The 22236-nt window shown below is 40.5% G+C and overlaps 2 protein-coding genes across 2 annotated transcripts in view; one reads left to right on the top strand and one right to left on the bottom strand.

Moving 5' to 3' along the window:
- Positions 1 to 18684, bottom strand: part of eva1aa (eva-1 homolog A, regulator of programmed cell death a) — a 74530-nt gene extending 55846 nt beyond the window's left edge. Inside the window, exon 1 of the mRNA XM_085371797.1 lies at positions 18363 to 18684. Coding sequence (XP_085227923.1) covers positions 18363 to 18471 — 109 coding nt within the window. The 5' untranslated portion in view covers positions 18472 to 18684. The remainder of the gene's footprint in view (positions 1 to 18362) is intronic.
- A 731-nt stretch (positions 18685 to 19415) lies between these two features.
- Positions 19416 to 22008, top strand: mrpl19 (mitochondrial ribosomal protein L19). The gene is made up of 6 exons (XM_085373063.1): positions 19416 to 19536; positions 19751 to 19871; positions 19993 to 20111; positions 20210 to 20344; positions 21019 to 21200; positions 21501 to 22008. Exons 1-6 carry the CDS (start codon positions 19458 to 19460, stop codon positions 21720 to 21722), a joined length of 858 nt encoding a protein of 285 aa, XP_085229189.1. The 5' UTR covers positions 19416 to 19457; the 3' UTR covers positions 21723 to 22008.
- The last annotated feature ends 228 nt before the right edge of the window (positions 22009 to 22236 follow it).

Below are 22236 nucleotides of genomic sequence, written 5' to 3'. Positions count from 1 at the left end.
ATCACCATGGCCACAGATAAAGAGGCAGAGGGGAAACAGGAGACAGTCTTGGGTGTAGAAAGGTCAGCCTCGCTCTAAATAGAGATGGTTATTAAACCACCATTTCTCACAGTAACCGGTTTCCACCTGTGGCTGTGATGTGATAAAGGAGAAAAGGTAGATGTGCCATATTACTGCGATGGTATAGATCACTTTTAAATTTACTACTGTAACAGCTGTATATATTACCTGCATGCATTTGGGTGATTCTATCTTTGTGAGATACTAAGTTGTTGGGCTGTGGTTAAAAGAAAAAAACACAAAACATCCTGAATAATGAGCACGTAAGCATTTGGATTTGCATGTGGGGGACTTTTTGCCTAAATTTACAATTCAGAGGCTCTATAAGACATTGTTGAAGTGCTAGGTTATGTATGGTTAGCCAGAGTATAGGTGGAATGATCAACTCAGCTGTTAAAATAACTAAAAGAACTGAACTGATCTGAGTTTTCAGAATTTAGGTTAATAAGCTGTTGAAATTTGGGACTTAAGAAAGATAATGGGCAAAAACAGAACAAAAATAGACCCAGCTTGTTTTACATATATGTAAAAAGCATTAATGGTATAGATAACTGAGGAAAAAGTTTATAATTGATATCGCTGAAATATAGCAACTAGCTAAACTCATGAATAAGATATTAAAAGACAATACGTTTGAATAAAAAGCTGGAAATGTTTCTAAATATATGGGACAATGAAGGTAAAAAAAAATAGTTCTTGGTATGATAAGCATGATTTAATATAAAAGTATGGATAATCTAGTTAAGTTGTCATCGAAGACCACAAACAAAACTGTTACCTAACCATAATGGTTAAATAGTTAATAAATTATTAAAAATACCTATAGTATGGTTAACAGTTTAAAATGCTTATCTGGATTATAAACTGTCATTATTTTCACAAAGAGTATAACAGACTGTTGGCAAACAGTATAAATTAACAATTGATGAAAACAAGGAAAAGGAATTACATTGATTTCTAATACAAACAAAATTGTTAGCTAACCATAATGGATTAATATGTGAAATTAGTCACAAATTGTCATGTAATTACAAGTAGACAAATAGTACAAATGGTAAGGTAATAGGTAGAATAATTGAAATGTTTAATAGCTGAGAAATGGTGAGATATAGTGGTCTGATACAGGATGATACCGGAACTAGAATTCAGGCTGTATTTTTTTAAAGGGCGTTTAATGCTTTTAGTCTGAAAACTATCTGCATTCACGTGTAAACCCCCCACAAACAAAGCCTACAAACAGTAACCGCACGGTCTGATGTCAGTACAGGAGATAGGCACACACCTGTGACTTACAAGACAAAATCTTTGTTTTATTTGCTCACACACAGATGCAGAAACAGAGTTTATGAAATCTTCACAGTGCAAGGAGTTTTTCAGTGACCCAAACGGCTAAAAAACACACACACAGAAAAAGCTGATAGTAGCTGCAGCTGTCAGATAAATTAGAATTAGGTGTGTTTTATAAATTACACTTTTCACATCATTATTGCCCTTGATTCTTTTAATTCTTTGGTCTTAGCTCTAATCTCCTGCTTCCACACACACACACACACACACACAACCACACAGGTCTGCTTTGCATGCCACATTCCACACAGGGTGAGAGGGAACTTGGCATTCCCCAAGCAGTTGGACCACACACACATAAATACACACACACACACACACATGCATGCAAAACGTCAACACAAACAACGTGGTAGGAACAAGCCCTGCTGTTTGGATCCTGAAACCAGGGTGTGGGTGATGGTGTAACAGTATCACATTATTAGGAACTGGTTCTTGGCAAAGTGCCGTGACAGACCACGATTTTGCGCGGCCCTCCAGCTACCCAGGCCTTGGCTGGGGTTGTGTAGCCATGGAAACATCCGAGGTTACGAAAGGGGTAAATGAGAGGGGACTGAGGATAGATAAGTGAATTTGAACGGACCACTCGCAGGAGGAGTTTCTTGAGAGAGCGATCCTTGAGCAACAGTCTGAGCACCGCAAACACATCGATACGCCTTCCTCCACCCGACAAAAGGAGGACTGTGAGTAAAAGGCAAACAGATTATCTCACACAAAACCCTCAGGTGCCTTCTAAAGAATCCATTTTTTCTCCACCACTACACCCTCCCTCCACTCTGCCTCGCTCTCTTCTTCAAGATCGTCATCATTGTTTCCATTACCTGTTGACTGAAGCCTCATTTTAAGGACAACAAATCAGACGGCGTTAAGGCACCTGTGTGAACTGCCCAGCCAATGACAGGTGTCCCTCAAAGGCACAAGGCTCGACAATGCTGCAGGAACACCCAGGCGTCTTTCCTCCTCCCTTTTCCCCTGTGTTCTTTTTCATGTGGGGGGCAGACTCCCTATTTAACTAGCTCTCTGCCCTTTTTCTTGACAAAAGCGCTGCACTATTATGTCTACTGGTTTGTTTATTCTCTCATTAAAAGACAGGAGGCTGTGGCTCTGATGCTTCACGTGTAAAAACAGCTCAACTCTTGTCATGAACTGAATTGAAAGGCTAATTTAACGCCTGCACAAGTACACACGGGGATTTGTTAACAGCACCTGTCTTTTTATTGTCCTACACGAATAGGATTTTGTCACATTATGCAATTTATCCCGGTAGCAGGAAATAATGTCCACTGTCACAGCCAGTCATGAAGCATAAAAACAGAGGCTCTTGCGATTATTAGCCCCCTATATCTGGTCATTTGATGACCCTTAAGTCTGACCCAGGGTTGGAGCAGGTCACGTATGATGGAGATTAGTGGTGGTCTGCTGTGTTGTGTCAACATCACATAACAAAAACCCCAGCTGGCATAGTGGTTCTCTCAAGGGATCAGTACTAGTACGCAAACTAGTGCATATCAAATGCCTTTGCTAATTTACACCTGGGTGTGGGTAAACAAGCTTAAAAGATTGCCTTCATGTCTTGTACAAACTGATGAAAAGCTTATATAAAGTGCTCTCACACAAGCTGGAGCCTCAGCTGAAATCTTACCTGTCTCACCTTTCAGGTCAGCCTAAGAGGAAGCTAACTAATTCACTTTTGGTACACTAAGCTGGGGTGTTCAGTGTCTGCTAAGAATGAGCACGACAGGTACTTCTGACATGAACTGAGGGGAAGGTGGAGGTGAATAAAAGAGAGGGGGAGCGGTTCGACTACAAAGTCTGTCAGTTACTAATGCTCAGGGCTTTCCCCGGTTTTTGAAAGACGCCGCTTTTTCCTATTGGCTAGGCCTGAAGAAAGACAGAAGTATTGCAAATGCTACCAACGTGTTATAATACCATTAATGCTGCTTCTTTTTTAGCTGCTTACTCCTTTAAGTCAGTGTTATGGTGCTTGTGCAGTAATGTAAATCCTCTTGTACTGGGCGAGTATGTATAACATTGCAGAAAATTGTGAGATTACAGCTTAGCCTAATGCCACAAAAGTGATTGCTTAAACTGTACTTTAGAGATAATTGACAGGCTGTAACTATAAGCTAAAAGTGCAAGAACATTCACATATGATAAAGTATATTTGTAACAAGACCTCAAAAAAACATTCCACAGAAACTAAATAATAAAGACATTCCCGAGCGCTACAGCATGAAAGGCTGTATTGCGTTTCATCTTGGTGCATTAGGCATTTATTTGCCGCTTCATAAATTTATTGGTGTTATTTTAAGCAAATTATAGCTATCAAACCATCAAATGTTCAAAGATGGAGGGCTGCAGGCTCGCTTGCTGGAAAAGGAATTCCCTTTAAGTGGTAATTTCGGGGAAGAGATGAGGTTTGCCTCAAAGACACGGGCCACACTCCAGCACTGCTCTGGAGAAGTCTGGTACTTGAAAAGAGGAAGAAGAGAATGAAGAGGGGGGGAAGCAAAGAATAAGATGAATGCTGGAGAAGGAGCTTAATAATTTAATGCTTTATGGTGGTTTAAATAAACAAGAACAGAAAAACAATGACCGTTTTTTTTTTTGCTGAGGAAGAAAGCTGTATGGAGAGAGGAAGACAGAGCTTCTAAAAGCCACCACTCACAGGATGTGGCAGCAGAGGTCCAAAGGCCAATGCTGGTGGCTTTAGGCCCTGTAGTAATTACATTTCCTAAACGACAGATGAGATGCAAAGGCCCGGAGCAGAGCATGACTTTGAAATACCGCTCCTCTTGAAAATAGTTGGGAAACAGAATGTCTTTTTGACTGATAAGCCTAGAAATGATCAAATATTGACACCTTTTCATTGGTTGTTGGAAGCTGTGTTTTTCTTTAAAGTCATATTCAAAAATGTTGGAATGAGCTCATATCTGTGTTGCATCACCTCTTCTTTTAACAACACGCCATAAGAAGGAGACAAACTGCTGTTTTAAAAGTGAAATGTTTGATATGAAGTTTCAGCTGCTGAACTATTTCTTTTGTCCTACTTTTCATTTTCATGATGCAGTAAATGTCTTGCGGACTTGTGACAAGTCCAGACTGCAGGAAAACCAGTATGTATGTGCATAAAGTGTCTTGCCTTATGAGTCTCTAAATGCACTACTTGGCATTCAAAGATGTGCAAATTTCTCATCAAATCCATCACAGAGTCTGCTTTTAAACTGTGCATTGACAACAACCCAGATAGTCCCGCTCTTCCTGCTACTTGAATTATGACCATGCAACATGCGACAATTTGCAAAACGAGCACAGGACAGTTACAATTTCTACTTGGATTACAAAGATTTCTCCAGATTCTTGCTTTAACTGTGTTATGAACAACTAAAGACAAACCCTCCAAATTCTTGACTTATGTTGTTTTACTTCAAGTCTTTCGCAAATCGATGGTCATTCTCAAGAAAGTCCTACTATCTCCAGTCTTGTAATTGTATTCTATTGAAAATGTATCTGATTTATAGTAAGATTCTCTGCCAGGTTTGTTTACATTGCTTAACTCTTTCTCCCATAAAGACGAGAGTTATTGACCACCCCTGTACCCTTAATGACGAGTCTTGTCACCTCAGTGTATATCGTTAAAGACGTGGTTTAATGACCATTGGAAGAGGGTTTTTTTAGGTTTTTTCAATGGTAGACAGTAGATAGACAAAGACCACCTTCACTAACTACTGATGCACACCCAGTCGCTTTGTTCTACAAGCACACCTATATTATGACATATACCCCTCAGTTCAGAAAAGCCCTTCAAGGATTACTCGTAGTAGAGTTTCAAAGGCTAAAATATTTAACTTATCTCAACATTTTTTTAAATATCAAAGTAAAAAAAATTAAAAATGTATATGCACAACAACATTGCATTTTTTAGTTCATATTTTAATTCTTTTTAAGCAGAGTCGTAAAACAACCATTAGTTGTAAATCACATCTTCAGGCCATCTTCTGCTACTACAGCTGGGTAAGGCAAACTAAGTTACTAAATTATATCAAAAACAACCTAGATAAATGAGCAAATGTTCACATGGATGCTACTAAAAACACACACATAATGGCATCCGCACCACAAAAATATAATGTCAAGGAAAAGTGCCGAACTGCTTTTGTAAACATGCCATGTACAGTCCTCACTGCTAAACTGTTCTGATTTGGATTTTAAAAAATGCATTCCTCAATTAATCTGCTATGAATCAAACCAATCCCAAAGAGGTTTTTGCAGCCACATCCTCTTTGCAACACATTTAACTAGCCAGCTGCTCCCATTGTTCCCTAGCAACTGGCTGTCGCAAAGGGGCCGCCGACCAGTCTCAAGGTCTGTGTGACTGAGGTCTAACCGGTGCAGTGTTGCCTTTCCTGAGCATGTTAACAGACATGCACTTTACATACGCTGTGTGCACTACATTTAGTTTTGCTGTTTGACTGATCAAACAATAGCTAATGAAATTGGAGAACGTGTGGCAAAAAGAGAAAGAAAACCTAAGGAGAGAGAAAATAAAGAGTGGGTAAACTGATGTTAGAAGACAAGCTGAGGGTTTTGCTGCATTAAGATTTATAAGCATGACATTCAACTGTGGGTATGCTTGTGTGTGTTTCTTACTTGTCTTTTACACAGTGGCAAAACTGTGAGCATATGGGTAAATGCAACACTGATTCTAACATTTTCGACAGATGTGAAAAAAAAGCAAACAAAAAAATTCCTGTGCTTTGATCAGTTTCACTGGTGCACAAAATTCTCTGGTTTGGAATCCAGAGGGAAGAAAAGGTCTGTGTGCTAACTTGTTTATCCCACTTTTTAAAAATAACAGCACGGGTTGGCCTCATGGTGTGTATCAATACCCTCGGGCAATGGTCGCCTTATTTTGAAAATCGGAGTTGCTTACACATCTACCCTTCCTCCCCTCAAACGAGAGAGAGAGAGAAAGAGAGAGAGACCAGAAACCAAGCAGCTGAAGTCATTAAAACCAGACACACAAACACAAACACTCTGTTCTCCTGGTCCTTTCCTCCTCCCGGTGATAGCTTATCTTTTTAACACCTTCACACACAAACAAGCAGCCACACACACACACGCACACTCACATTTAAACCAACAGACTCATGTATAAGTAAACAAACGAACGTCTACAGCCCGCTCTGCCCCCAGCCTTTCCGAACACAGCTCATTTATTTGTTCACAGCATGATGTATGAATCCAAAAGCAGCACACTGGCAGGCTTATAATGATGTGTCTGCGTTTTACGGCCTGAAACTCTGCAAGTCGCTTAAACTCTAATAGAGGCATGAATCCCACTCTTCCAGGGGTGCATAAAATGCTACTAAAATGAATGATCTAGCGAGGAATGTCACATGCTAAGTCATGCACATGCCAGGAGGGACAAGGAGTTTGCAACAACTTCTTTTTCTTGCTTGTTTATCACAATAAGGGAAAGAAAAAACCCCACACTGGACAGTCTGCTTTATATGAAAGCACAGGAGGAGCGTGCCCTGACAGCTAAAGTCATCTTAGCAACGAGGTCACGCTTGATATTTTAGATTGTTGACAAGAGCCGACCCCTGCAGACAATCAGAGGACGTCCACCTGTGGGTCTGCTGTCTAAAGATGTCCCGAGGGTGCTGAATGGGTATAAATCTCTCAGCTTGGGGATGTCCTCACGGCATGACAGTGGCCGCTAAGTCTGCCTTAGGGAATCATCAAAACCCAAATACTGGACACTCCCATGACCTCTGTCAGCACGTGCCTCTTTTTGTGACCTCAGAGGGTCAAAGGGCACAAGGCAGGAGGACACTTCCACTCCAAGCTTCAGAGCATGTGTGTTTCTTTTTAAACGGTGGGATGGAATATGGGGTTGAAGGGTGAAGGAGTGAGGGGCACTGGGGTTCCGGGAATATCTCTGGCTTTTGCATGCAGATGGAGAAAAATATGGACAGACAGAACCAGAGGAGGGCAGATCTGTCATTTTAACGGTCACTTTTACGGTCTGGAAGAGTTGGGTGGCAGTCACAGTGCATATCCCTAATCACCAGACAGATGCATCAGTGTGTAAGCTTCATCGTCACAAAGTGAACGACAGATGTATCCTTCCTCAGTCACCATCATCACAGCAGATTGGATTTAAGTGACTGCTGGTTGGAGCAGTTGTAGCCTGAGGCTTGGACAAGTGAGCTTTTGACAGTGAGGTCACCACTGAGACAATTCATTGCACTCATTTAAACTGCCAGAGAGAAGGCTAGACAGAGACACTTATGACAATTTGTAACAATTGGCTATACAGCGTGGAAACTTCAAAGAAACGTGTCCAAATTTCAACAGAGCAGCAAAACTATCGCTCTTCAAAAATACGAACGTCAATATTAACACTTGAATTAGCATACACTTAGAAGGTTAGGAGTCCTCAGGGAAACTTTATCAGTAGGCCAATGCTCTCATGGTAATGGACTCATGGTCATCATGGTAATGGACATAATTAAGCTTTTTTGTTATCCAAAAAACTAAAAGAAAGAAAGAAATAGAAAGCAAGAATTTTTGTTTTTACAGCTCTAGAATCAAACCATACATTAAAGTCATGTTTAAGAAGATTTTTTTCAGTCTTATTCATTAAATATTATTTAAGTTAGAAAAATTGTCTCCTGGATGGGGCCTTTACATATCATACTATACATGACAAAGGTAAAATATATTAATGCATTATTAAAAACCTTCTCATGATAGGATGTAGTGATGTTTTTCTGCAGAACAACAACACAAGCCCAGGCATGTCTGAGAGCAAGAGCAGAGTGTCAGCCTGTGTAGTACCTAAAAAGAGAGCTACTTGAATAATATGAAAGTGGTTTGGCTACAAAAAATTAGACATCTAAAAAAAACAAAAGAGTCCAGTACGTGCTTACTTGTAAAATCTGCAAGAAAATGGTTTCAATGCATGATATCAAAACACACTTTCCAGTACAATTTACTAGTGATGCGCGATACCACTGATTTCCTTTCCGATCCGAACTTGAAGCAAGTAGTTTCAAAGCTCAGCCTGAGATACATCTAATTCTTTTCAATTTCAATTTTACTATACAACAATAGTGTGCAGACTGCTGAAGAGTTACAATGTCATGTTACTTTAAACTACACTTTTAACCAGTTACGGTATTACCAACAAAATGATATTTTTGTTATCTGCTTAAGATTTATTGAGCTCAGCTCTGACTGAGTCAATAAACAGTGTTATTACAACAAAATAGAAACTGAAACACAGCAGCCAAATTAATGAAGTTAATTAAGCTTTACTTTTATTTTTGAGTGAAGTTTCACATCTTTCTTGACATTAGTAAAAAAAAATTTATTTTAAATGATAGTACGTTATAATAGTCATCCTAAAATGAGAATGAAATGTACAGTCAAAATTCTCCTTCTAAGCCTTCTTTCCATCAACTAGTTTCCTAACGCTGTCTAAGCTGAAAATACTCTTGCATTAAAAATAACAAACCCTTTTGCAACACCATCAAAACAGCCTGGCTGTCTGGCAGGCTGTAATCCTGCAAATTGCTGTATTACATTCATCCTTCTTTATTTTTCTCAAAAGCCCACAAAACTCCCTCCAAAAGCAATCGTCAGTCTTAATGCATTAACAGCAAGACCACATACCTCTATCACAGTTCAGGCATGTGCTTGGCAAAAAAGAGAAATATTTCCCTTAAAAAAAGGGAAAAAAAGAAAAAAGCATAGGAGTGGGTGGGCACTGAAAGGCTGAGCTTTTTGGAGGGAATTAACAAGCTTATCTGGTGGGGTGTTCTGTGAAAACAAGCAACAGAACAACTTCAGAAGAACTGCGAAAGTAAAAACCATCTGCAGGATGTCCACTGGCACTTAGGAAGGAGATCCCTTTCCCTTTACAAAAAAGTCAGACAGATCTGCAGGGACAGACTGAAGGTGAAACCTACTTTGTTTTAGTTATAAAGAGCTTCAGTTACAAATGCCATTGAATGCTATTGAAGAAAATCCAGTCTGTACTTTACACACATTTTTGTTTCTTTTTTTATTATCGTGATGAAATTGTGCTGAAAGAGCAACAAACACAATCTAGGTTTGGGTGGTAAAAATTTATTTGGCTTAGGGGAAAACGCGTGGAATCTGTCTCCTCCCGTCTCTGGTTCCCTCCCCCTTTACCTGAGCTGGCCAGAGGGGCAGTAAGCAACAGATTAGCAGTGCTTTGGGGAGCAGGCTGCTGTAGCGTGCTGTAATGCAGACTGTCAGTCCAACACAGTTGGGGGGCTACACAATGCCTCCTTGTTCTGACTGGCCCTTCGGTGCCCCACCTCTCTACCTCTCCATCGCTCTGTGCCCTCTGTCTCTCTCTTAGCCTCCAAGGGTTTCAAACTATAAAAGGAAGAAATGCTGCTCAAATTGTTTCCTTTTCTCTACTATAGCAACCTGCTCATGGGTGGATGGATGGAACGAGATATCAACTCTTGAGCCAAGCACAAATCAGCACCCAGGGAACAGACTTAAAGACAGAGGAGGCATCAATGCATGGCTAACATTTTTCAAGTCACAGAAATAATAAAGAGTGACAGGGTTTTTTTTGTCTTGTATCTTTTTGCATGTGAGCATGTCTTCCTGCTTGTTTAGAGCATAATAATAGCCAGTGCCAACACCCTTCAGCCTTTTCCTCCCCACATGCTGCTGTTTATTTACAGCTCAATGTAAACTGTCCAACCCTATGTACTAGCAGCAGAAGACACAACTCAAAAGACTTTTTCTGTAAAACAGCCTGTGGCTGTATTGGAAATATGAATTATTATTGTTAATTTATTGTTTAATTAGAGCTTAAATAGACACAGAGATCTGTAGATAGTTTTGTAAGTGCAGCTGCATACAGCAACGCCAGGGTGCCACTCAAGAATCTTCTTCACAAGTTTCTGTGTGTTTTCTTTGGATCTTCTAACTCTCCCTAATGCAAGAAAGGGCAAGTAGAAACGCACACCTGCAATGTGTATATATACATCTTTTCAGCTAAATGGAATTAGACCCTCTCTTCTCTCCCCAATAACAGTTATTACTATAACACCATCCAGCTCAGCGTCTGATTGGGCCATTTGGGTGTTTTTACGTACTGAGAGAAATCTATACAAAATAACGATTATGGTGCAGTATTCACAGCTGACTGGACGAGAAGTTCTCTCCTGATAAAAAACCTCGATTCTCAGCTGCTAGTCAGACTTCCTTCTCGGCCAACATTAGTAATTTAAAATTCAGCCCGGATTTAATTATGAAGTTCAGCCTAAAATCAGGATTGAGACAGGCATTGTTTGAAAAAGCAACACCAACATGGTAAAATTATAGTGTTTTTCTTCTTCTTCTTTTTTCGTCAGCAGCCAATATAAGCCCTCAGTCAACACACAGATAACAGTCCGTCACAGTATTTTGCTGAGTTTGCTTTCACACAGCTTTGGCTCTTTTGATTCAGACCCCAGAGAAAAACGTGTGATGTTCATCATCACTACTCGAATCTACCTGCAAAACTCAAAGAGCCCAAAAAGGAAAAAGTATGACCATTATTTGTGTTATTAAGCCCCCTTCATTCACAGAATAACTAACACTGCGGGCTTCAGTCATCTATTAAAGTCAAAGTCAGCAACTACGTCACTATGAAGGAATTTCTGTTTCAAATCCACGAGTTTCTGGCTCTGCACATGCGATTGCAAAAGATTTGCAACAGATGTCAACAGATTTACAATTTTTACCAGTTTATCACAGTTAATCACCATATTATCACAAACAGACTGCATTTAATTGCCAAGTTGACCCACTGAGTCACAAACACAAGCAGACTGATGGCTGTGCCATTTTGTTGCCATCTTAAAACAGCAAATTTCCTTTGAAAACAGCAAATGACAAGAAACCATTTTAAAAGATAACAAGACTGCAAGTTCGCTGCACAATTATTTTGTTCATGCAGGGATTTACTAGTTTTTCCTAGTGTGACAGTAGTGTAAGATGACCATACTAAAGATATCTGCTCTCACCAACATCACACAGAAAGAAACTGAACATTTAGAGCATTCCGAGTCTTTTTGTATTAAAATTAGGGCTGCCACAAACGATTATTTTGATAGTCGACTAGTCATCGATACTAATCAGATCATGCATCCATTGAAGGTAAAACGTACAGCTTATTGCACCAGCATGCATCTGCTCTTATATAACTATCATTAGCTTACAGCTTTAAGTGTTAGGGTGTTTGGGTGTTAACTAAAAATAAAGGCAAGATGATAGTTTATGAAATTTTAATGAAATTTGCAGATTGTTTCGGTGAAGTTTAATAAACTCCTTGCTATCTAAAATATAACGGGACACTGGAGTATTCTCCAGCATCTCACACTTCTGATAATCAGTTGTCTGCTTGACATTTATTCAGCTGTGTAAAAACTATAACTTTAATCTCAGCCAAACTGACTTACTCAGGAATAAATGAAATACTATAAAGAAGCCAAACAATAACATTTTTAAGTTATCTAAGTGACTTATATATGTTTAACCTGAGTAGCGACAGACGCGGTGGGTTTGAAAACAATTTGCCCGGAGTTCGGGGTTCTCACGGGCTCTAGTGAGCTTTGCCCCCGGCTAGCTATCGAGCTAGTGGGTAACAGACATCGGAGCGCTTTTCAAAATATGTGGTGTCTTGATAAACTGAGCAGATATTTGAGGTTTACACAGTTACATTCTCGCTTGAAAATATGTTAAACGTTTATTTTTTGACCCAGACGCCATTGTTGGAAACTGAGCTGGGCTGCGCTATGAATTCTGGGACAGAGCTACTTCTTCTTCTTCGGGGTTTAACGGCAGCTGACATCCTTGTACATGCAGTGCTGCCATCTTCTGTTTCAGTCCATTATTACACTCTTAAATACTACTACTTATTCCTGCGTCTTTTGTGATCTTACAAAGCTTCAAACGACGCGTCGACTATTAAATCAGTCGTCGACGATTTTGATAGTCGACGTAATCGTGACTAGTCGACTAATCGTGGCAGCTCTAATTAAAATGATTAATTAATATGAACATTCATGTCCCGTTATACGTATAACAGAAAAAAGGAAAAGGAAAATAATTCCTGTCACTAGGAGGCCCGTGACCTCTAAACATAATGCGCAGCGCTTTTAACCCAGCTGTGTTATGTGGGTAATGTCAAGTCAAATATGAAATTCCCACCCACTCCATGACATGTTGGTCAGTCACAGGAGCTCGTTCAGTGAGAGACTGAGATTACCGAAAAGCACCACTGAACGACACAGGAAATCATTCCTGCCTGTGGCCATCTCCCTGTACAACGCATCCACTTAACACACTGTTTGCTGCTACAGCTACACATGTTTCTTTTCCAACTATTTATTTATAAGTGACTTATGTATGTATGTATGTATATATATGTATATATTGTACTATTCTTAGTTAGCGTATTGTCTGTCTTGTCTTAATGTTGGTTTAAAATGGAGCACTGTAACAAAAAATAATTTCCCCCAGGGATCAATAAAGTATTCTGATTCTGATTCTGATTCTGAAATTCTAAAGTGTTTTACTAAACTGCCTTCTGACTCGTTTGGACCCAGGAACTGCAAAACCAGCCCGAGCCCTTCCAGACTCTTTATATCTTGAAGTTCCTGGGAGCATATGACAAATGCAGAATATATACTTACAGGTGCGGGTGTGATCTGATGTTTGAAAGATAAGTTGATTTAAGCAGTTAGAGAGTAGGTAAATTTTCTTAATTACATCCCACTCTCAAGGGTAGAATAAGCACTGCTGAAGTTAATCTTGTAATTAATTGTTGCTTAACTGTTATATCCTGTAGTTGGAGGAGCTCCTGAATATATTAGCAGGAGATACACATCCTCTGGAAAGCTCATGTGTGTCTGGACATGCTGGTGATTAGGCCACAGTAGTTGTACTGCAAGGGGCCCTACCTTATGTATTACTGCTCCACCGCTCAGCAATTCATCATATTGTCATTCAGTAACACTGACAGTGATGGAGAAAGCCACAGTTCGTACAAGATATTGAGCATCAGTGTAAATGACTTACTGTCAGTGTCAACTCTAGCAAAGGAAAACTATAGTTCTGAATTCTAAAATCTCCCAATATGTTCTCTGTTTTTGTGTGTGTGCACCGCTGTGCTGCTGAATAAGCTTCACTCCTTCACATGTCAGTGTTTTGTGTTTTTGGTTTCCTAAGTTCTGCTGATTATTAATTGTCTTCAGTTTCATTCTTATTTCATTGTGTTTTCAGCCATGTGCCATTTGTTCCAGTTCCAAGTGAAATTTTTAAACAGATTACTGAGATATAATGTCATTGTGTGCTTCTGCTGTGTAAAAGAAAAAAGGTTGCCCAGAAATAAATGCAATCATTAATTCTAGTCAGACCTGGTGAGAATGCCGTCACCACTGTTGCTTACTGTGTGTCTGTTCTTTGGGTGGTACCACAACATTACTAACACTCCATCCTCTACTACTTAATTTAGCATAACATTACCTCAAAAGGTGCCAAAACATTTATTACACATTACCTCACTCAGGATACGATCGCTTCCAATGCATCTTTTGGCAATGACACAATAACTCATTTTTACTGGATCGTGTTAATGAGCCCATATGCCACTACTTGACTAACGCAAAGCTCACCTTTAAGGCTATTCGTCCTGTGAGCACACATAGAAACATTAATCATGTCAGCACTTTATTTTAATTCATTGCTTTGTCTTTTCTTTTCATTTGAAAACACCTTCAGGGGATTGTGGGTTTAAAAAAAAAAGCTGATAAGGAATTTGATTTATGCAAAAAGAAAAGCTTAAAGTCTTATTTACATCTCAACAAGCCACTTTTAATCACAGCCACAGCAAAACAGAACAGAGTTTTCTCAGTTTGTTGCACTGCGATGTGGTAAAATTTAATTTCCTCATGCCAGTCTTAAATTAGCGGAGGAGAAGATTTGCTTCCTGTTGTAAACAGCCATCTCTCATCTCCAGCTCCACTTTGTTGTTCCCCTGTGTGATGTCAAGCTCTGCCTTATGCGTGTGTTTGTTTATGTACTGATTGTATCCCGGGGGAGGAACTTACATGGTAGGTCATGTCTTTCATCACATCCATGTTGCGCCAGGCCAGACTTCCATCTTAAATTACACACACACCCCACGCACTCTGCCATAAATGCATACAGGGGCAGAAGTTATCTACATTATATCCCCAAGATTTCTGCACCCACTTTAGTTTCCTATTTCCTAAAACTGTGACTGTGGTGTATGTGGATTTGCAGCCAACATTTTATGCTTCTCATATAAGAACATATTCTCTGTGTCAGAGCTGCGTCAGGACCTAAACTAAATGTAAAACAACCAGCTTTAGTTTTGAATGTTTGCTTGTGATTTTAAAAGACCGAAAAAGGATTTGGATCCTATAAGTAGACTCAAAGCATCATTCAGATGTGATAACGTGCTATAAACCCAGTCATATCCCTATTCAACCACTCGGCATATAAGTGGATTTAAAAGATGAAATCAAGAGAGGACTTTGGTTTAAACTTTTGTGTGTGTGAGCTCCCTGTACTTGAGTCGCTCCTTTGGGAAAATCATTCACAGAAACCATTCTTCTGAAGAGACGTGTAACCTCTCGCTATTCAGCTCGAGAGAAAAGCGGCCTTATGCCAGGTCCTTGCTGTCCGCCTAGCCGCCTGCCTCCACCGCAGTAGACAAAACAAGTGGGAGGCAGGATTTGTTTAGACAGAGCTCACCTGGCACACACGCAGACACAGAAACAGTGATCAGGCAAGCCCAAGGGAGGAGTAGAGGCAGCAAAGAGGCGGGGAGGAGAAGCAGTGGTGGTGGAGGTATGATGAGCCTATGGAGAGGGGGAAGGGGCTTGGAGAGGAGAGCATGGGGTTCAGCATGCCACCCATATCCAGGACCATTAAAAAATCAAAGCAGATTAAGAATTAAGGGACCTTGATTGGCTTTCAAAGAAAGAATGCTCTTTTCTCCTTGTTAAATAAGGCATTTGTTATTTTACAAACTTAAAAGTCGACATCACAGTTAGAGTCCCAGTTAAAAGCCTTAAATGCAAGTCGAATGGATCACACAAGCCAGAAATGACCCTTTAAAATGACCTAAAACACAGTGCTGCGGTGACTTTCTCGCTACCTTGCTCATCTTTGAAAAACATGTGAGGTGAGGTTCGACAGGGGAACAAAGCACAAGATGGATGGCAGGTCCCTCTAACCACACACTGATGGTTACTATAGGATGACCTCAGTTGACCCTTTGGCCCCTCAACAGCCTCACTTCCCTTTGAGTAAGGTTAAATAAGGGATGCCTGGGTGGGGGGTTAAGACATAAAAAGAGAAAGAAAGTGGCTTGACTGTAACTCTTTGGCAACATCATCAGTAAAATCTCATTAACAATGGTAGCGGCTCTAGAACATTCTGCAGTTAAAAGAAGCATACGCTATTGTATGCGAGTGTTTTGCTGGAAATGCTTACAGATAAAGCGAGCAACCGTCAGGCCAAAAGGCACGGCTGCAGCAAAAGCTTTATTCCTGTTATTGTTTTGACCTTTTTCCAAACAGCCTGGCATTCATCACTTTCCTTTAGCATCACAACTACGTGTTGACAGAAATGATAATCTGTCCTACGTCAGCTGGTAATGGCACCGAGACAGAAACACAGAAATAACAGCCAGTAATCATGTGGTCCTCAGGTTCCAGAAAATGGGCACTAAAACGACTGTGGTTAGTATTTGCACAAAGAAAGCGTTTTTGGAAAGAGAGGCTTGGCAGTTAGATGTTACATTACAAGCTGAGTGCTCAGTCCATAGCGTGAACAAAGATGGGGAGACAAGGTTTTACAGTGAATTCTGTGAACTTTCAATTTAGATAAAGTAGCTAGGCTGACACCATTGTTAGCCTATAGGCTCTTAAGTGTTGCATGGCTCACTCTGTGCCTCTAATTAGCTGCTCAGATTGCTGTACTGTAATAGAAAATGATTACAGGGCAGGAGAAGAATTAAATAACCCACCAACATAGTTTTTGTTCCTCCATTTCACCAGTGCTCTCAATGGCATTGATGAAATATGAAACTATGGCTACATTTAGTTGTTAACAACAAATTCAAATGCAAATGAAATAAACTTCTACTGCCACAAATGGTCACTTGAAAAGATTCATTAAAAGCAGAGACAGAGGTCCACTGAAGTGAGCAGATTGCTCACCATCATTGGTTCAACCATCTGACTGATAAAGGTCTGATTGACAGATGGTAGATCAAAACTTCTGTCACCCTGCAGGGTGGCAGCACCTGTCAATCAAAAAGGTCTGCACGGTGTCCAAGAACAATCCAGCTAGTCAAGAATGTGAGGCTTGAAGGTTTTCTTTGTCACTGAGGTATTCTGAAAAAAGTCTCTTTCTCATCGTATCCACAGGAAAGACTGGTCAGCATTTCTGTGCGTCTGGGGAGTCAGAAACGATGACTCTACGGGGCAGAGTCTAAAAACTGATCAGAGGTCAGTGGTCTCACTGGGGGCAGAGGAATTACAGGTTTCAGAATCAAGAGGAAGTGAATTTGCACCAAAGTTGAGAGTTCAGCAAATGAACTCCTGCCAGACATGCTTTTCGTTTATGTTTGCATAATTGCGTGTAAGCCTGCAGCAGAACTCGAGATGGAATCAGCTGCTTGTTTGGTTTTTACTTGCTGGCTGATTAACCACCATGTAATCCGTTCAGTCTTATTACTTGTGACAAAATTAACATCCATCACATGTATGTGTGTACATGTTAATTACAGAAATGAAAGCTTGTTAACAGCCTTCACTAGACCAGGGTCTTTCACAGCTAATTAGGCAGCAACATGGACACATGCACACAGAATCATACACGGGGGACGCGTTACATGCATCTGCTCTTTAGCACCTTTCCCCGTAGTGTTAGTCTGCTGATTCCAATCATTAGACCCATTACAGGCCAATTAACACCATCACAAAGCTCCCTTTCTGTTTAATAGCACCATAAACAAAACCTGCAGACTTGCCTTGGGCCCAGCAGAGCTCAACAGACTAATGCAACACAGAATAATTTAATTCAGTAATATACTACCTTTTAGGAGCAGACACAAAGGCTTACAGCCTCCATCACACTGGCTTATGTATAAATTTTGACTCTTTCCTGAGGTCTAAGCACTGATATTCACTTTTACCTTTGAAGCTGATTGCAGCTTATATGAAGTACAGAAAAGCCATAAAATTTCCTCTGTAGTCGGCTTTTGCTTTATTCTTTGGGTTGTAAATCTATAAAGAAGGGCAGCATCTGGCCTAGACCACAGTTCCCATCCAGTAACACATTAACCATTATTCCATTTATCTCAACTGCATCATCAATGGTGTGTGTGTGTAGCAGGTTTATGCTGTGCTGATAAACCAGCCTCCAGACTAATCCATACAGTCGGATCGGTTTAGTAAAAGAGAACCTGTTTGAAGTGCCTTATGTGGGTCAAACTGTGTCAGAATAGGCCTTAAAGATAAGCATAAGGGTGTTTTCCGCATGTTTAAGTCGTGCCCTATAGTGGGTTTGCGCAAACATTTGAGTGTGCATGCTGCAGCACGCCACAGGCACGGGCCGTCCCGAGAGGAGAATTTGATGCGAAACAGCACTGAAATCAGTTATAGTGGCAGTCGTGCTCAGCAGTTATTCGTGATGTGTTTCATTTCCCAAGGGGGCAAAAATAAACTCTGCACACAACACGCTCAAGTTTCAAATGAGCGCAAGTGCAGTCACGCAGTATAAAAGCAAGTTCTAAGAAAAGAACGTGCCGCTTTGTAAAGTCTAGAAAACAAGATTGTATTTCGTGTGTATTGCAAAACAAATAACAAAATCACAACCTGAAAGGTCTGGAGAGCCCACGGTGAGATCGCAGAGTACGGTCAGACACGTTATTCCCAAGAGGAGCGTAAAACTGACGGCTGAGAGAGTCCCATCTGAGAAGAACATCCTTGAAGCCTCGCGTTTTTAAATTGTCTCCGAATCATTAGAAAGTCCAGCAGCATCAGCAACAGCGGAAACATCGAGGTTCAGACTGTGAGATGAATTCAGGAGATGTGCGCGTCCATGTCTCTAGCCTTCTCCTCAGCCTCCCACCACACCGCTGTGAGACTGAGACTGGGATTACTCAAGACTGGAGCCGTACACAGCTCTCTGACTACACTTCCAACTGCGTGTTGTGGAGGATGGCCACCACCTGCGGGATCGACGCTCCCCTGCATGGTCTCAAAGAGCCAGAGTTAGCTTAGGAAGTCTTTTTCCTTCTTCTTAAATGTGCAATGTTTGAGTCCTAATTGACAGAGGTGTCTATGTTACTTATGTATATTATATCTATTTTCCACTCTATATCTACTTTCGTCTACTTTCGTAATCTGACAGCTACAACGACCAATCTGATAAAATACGATTTAAAACAGAGTAATAACAGACTATAGCGACAGCCTATAGGTTATACCTGTAACAAGAAGCTCCAACATAATGAGAAAGACCATACAAATGCTACATACTTCTGACTTAATTATTATTATTTTTAACCACTGCTCTTCTATATAAAATAATTGAGGTGGGATTTTTATCAGTACGGTGTGCCCTGTGCCATGCTTTTTTGGACACATTTTGCTATTGTTAAAGTTTTACTTAAGCAAAAACTGAAATAGCTAGAAAGCTAACTGTCAGCACGTGAAGCACTTAGCGCCTTAATAATGTCGTCACCATCTCAGCACATATTATTATTATTATTATTATTATTATTATTATTATTATTATTATTATTATTATTATTATTGCACGTCAGGACCAACCGATATCAAATGAAGGAAGAGTTTCACCATCTTGTGGGCAACTTGCCGCATTACAGCTTGGAGAATTCGCGTTTCAAGTACGTTTGACCCACACGGCTTCCGTACAGTCTCACACGCGACAACAGAAGGTCAATCATGGCAGCCTGCACTAAAAGGCTGGACAGATTTATAATCTCACTGAGGTTACTGCGAAACTTGCAGCTCCAAAATGAGCGTAAGTAAATGGATTTACTTTTTTAAATCTTCTGTATTATTATATAACTGTGTATTTTCCTGACATGTCGTTGGACGCGCCGTACTTGTGTCCACTCTGAGCTAACGGAGCTAACGCTAGAAACAACCTCTCCAAAAAAAATAACATGCGTAACCCTTATGTTTACAACTAACTGATGAGAAACAAGACGGTCTTAGTTTCTTCTCGATTTCAGGGTTTCTGTCTACATCTCCGTGTCTTCGTGTTGCTGGGAATGACAGCGAATCGCCGAAATTCGTCCCTCCATCGAAACCTGTCATTGTAGACAAGACACAGACTGTGGCATCTCTCCGAAAGTATGAGGCTCATTTGCAGAGCAGACACCGCAAAATTTCAGTGACATTGTGTAAAGTGTGTATGAGGGCGTAAATAAGACTTTTTTTTGTAACATGTCCCCCCCTGCTCCTCTTTCCTTAGGTTCTTGAGCCCAGAGTTTATCCCTCCTAGACAGAGAACAGATCCTTTAAAGTTTTCTATTGAGAGGAAAGACATGATTCGCAGAAGAAAAGTGCTCAACATTCCTGAATTTTATGTTGGTAAGAACCTAAACTGTCAGGTGTAGTACCACTGCATGTTGAGACATTTGAGCAAGTGAATATTTTGTAGAGATTTATAACAGTTTTGTTGGTTTCAGGGAGTATTCTAGCTGTGATTATGGCTGATCCAAATGCCAGTGGGAAAAGCAACCGCTTCGTTGGCATCTGCATCCAGAGAGGAGGAAAAGGGCTGGGAGCCACATTTGTCCTGAGGAACATCATTAATAACCAAGGTGAGGTTTGTTTGTTTTGTAAGAAATGTCTTCTGAATGCAGAGGATCAGGGGTACTGCATGAGGAAATTAGGAGCAGCAGAGAAATATGTGAGCATGGTCCAGGACATGCACAAGGACAGGAAGACAGCAGCGTTCTGGGATTATATCACGGATTGTTGAGAGATGAGATTAGGCAGGAATCTCTGTGAACTGTGTTGTTCGCAGACGGCATTATGATTTGTAGTAAGAGTAAGGAGCAGGTGGAAGAGAAGAGGAATGAAAATCTGTAGAATCAAGACAAAATACGCATGTGAATGAGAGGGAGACTGGTGGAAAGGTGAGGTAGAGAGATAGTGAGGATAGATGAGTTTAGATACCTAGGGTCAAACAGCCAAACAAGAAGAAGAGAGTGCAAACAGGGTGGATATGAGTTCCTTTTTAGTCTCACTTTTTAGCAGTGAGACTTAAAAGGAAGCTTTACAAGATAGATATTGAGACCTGCTGTGATTTGAGATACTAATAAAAAGTTAAGAGGATGAGCTGAAGATGTTAAGGGTTTTATTTGGAGTGCCTAGGATGGTTTTTGCTTTATTCTTTGGGTTGTAAATCTATAAAAAAGGTGTTGCAGATCACCAGCCAGGTGATCAGGGATAACCCATGTTTTAATAATGTACGCCTGTGTTTTTGACCTAGGTGTGGAGATCTGCTATGAGCTGTACAACCCTCGTATTCAGAAGATTGAGGTGCTGAAGCTGGAGAAAAGACTAGACGATAATCTGATGTACCTGAGAGACGCTCTGCCCGAGTACAGCACTGTGGACCCTGAAATGAAGCCGGTGCCTTTCTCACCTACTGGAGAGGTGCCTGTCAACAAGGTGAGAGAACTTAAAGGTGAACTGAAACAACTGGATCAAGTTGGGCTTCTCCAAAGCAAACTCATCTAATACACTCAAATGTTTTTTTTAAATATTTTTGATGAACCTTTATTTATTATTACTGATATTACTACAGGTCTTATTTGTAGCAGTGCTGAAATAAATAGGCCAAATGTGTGGGATTTGATAAGTGTTGAGCCCAGTCCAGTTCAGTCTATTTATTTAACAGACCTAAGATGCAAGAATAAAACTGCAGCATTTTGAACCAAAAACAATTACTTGTTTTTATCTGTCCTCCAGATCAAGGTAAGGATGCGTCCAAAGCCATGGTCTAAACGCTGGGAACGGCCTAAGTTCAACATCCAGGGCATCCGCTTCGACCTCTCCCTGACCCCAGAACAGATGGAGCATGCCCAGAAGTGGGCACAGCCGTGGCTGGAGTATGACATGCTAAAAGAGTACGACACATCCAAACTGGAGGAGCAAATCATCAAAGAAGTCCAGCAGGAGATGAGCAAGTGAAACAAACAACTTTTTTTCTTATTACCATCAGTGCAGACTTTTCAAAATTGGAAGATGAGGCGGTCATGGATGTGGAGCAAATCAAGTCTTATTCCAAGTGGTTTACAACAGCCACACCTCTTTATGTAACAAGAAGTGAAAATGGATATTGATGTTCTATTTGTAAAAGCATTGTCTTCTTCATGTCTGCGTATCAGTCTGCTGAGGAGTTCTTCCAGTGTCACTAATTTTAGCTGTGACATTCACAGTATGCGATGAAGTATCGTCTGTAATAAAGCTAATTAATCCTGCAAAGCATTACAACTGAATTTCATTGCCTTGTTATGGTCTGTGTTCTTTGTTTGGAGTTGTGACACCAGGTGGCGGTGTTTCTCTACTCAAGTCGCCTCCCGTAGCAGTTACATAACTCCCGCACTGTTTTGAGGAGAAACCACTGCCGTGCTAAATAAACAAATAATGTTTTATTTAAACTAATGATGACAGGACCATTCCAAACAAGCAGGTTAACTGAGAT

Source organism: Diplotaxodon limnothrissa, linkage group LG15 (genome assembly GCF_057381915.1).
Source record: "Diplotaxodon limnothrissa isolate DT_005_m linkage group LG15, D_limnothrissa_male_GT1.1, whole genome shotgun sequence".
Lineage (NCBI taxonomy): Eukaryota > Metazoa > Chordata > Actinopteri > Cichliformes > Cichlidae > Diplotaxodon > Diplotaxodon limnothrissa.
This window is presented reverse-complemented; position numbering and strand designations above follow the sequence as displayed.

Coding starts and splice junctions, on each gene's coding strand:
- mrpl19 (XM_085373063.1), top strand. CDS start 19,458: ATGGCAGCCTGCACTAAAAGGCTGGACAGATTTATAATCTCACTGAGG. Junction 19,872..19,992: donor ACTGTGGCATCTCTCCGAAA/GTATGAGGCTCA, acceptor CTCTTTCCTTAG/GTTCTTGAGCCCAGAGTTTA. Junction 20,345..21,018: donor GAACATCATTAATAACCAAG/GTGAGGTTTGTT, acceptor TTTTTGACCTAG/GTGTGGAGATCTGCTATGAG.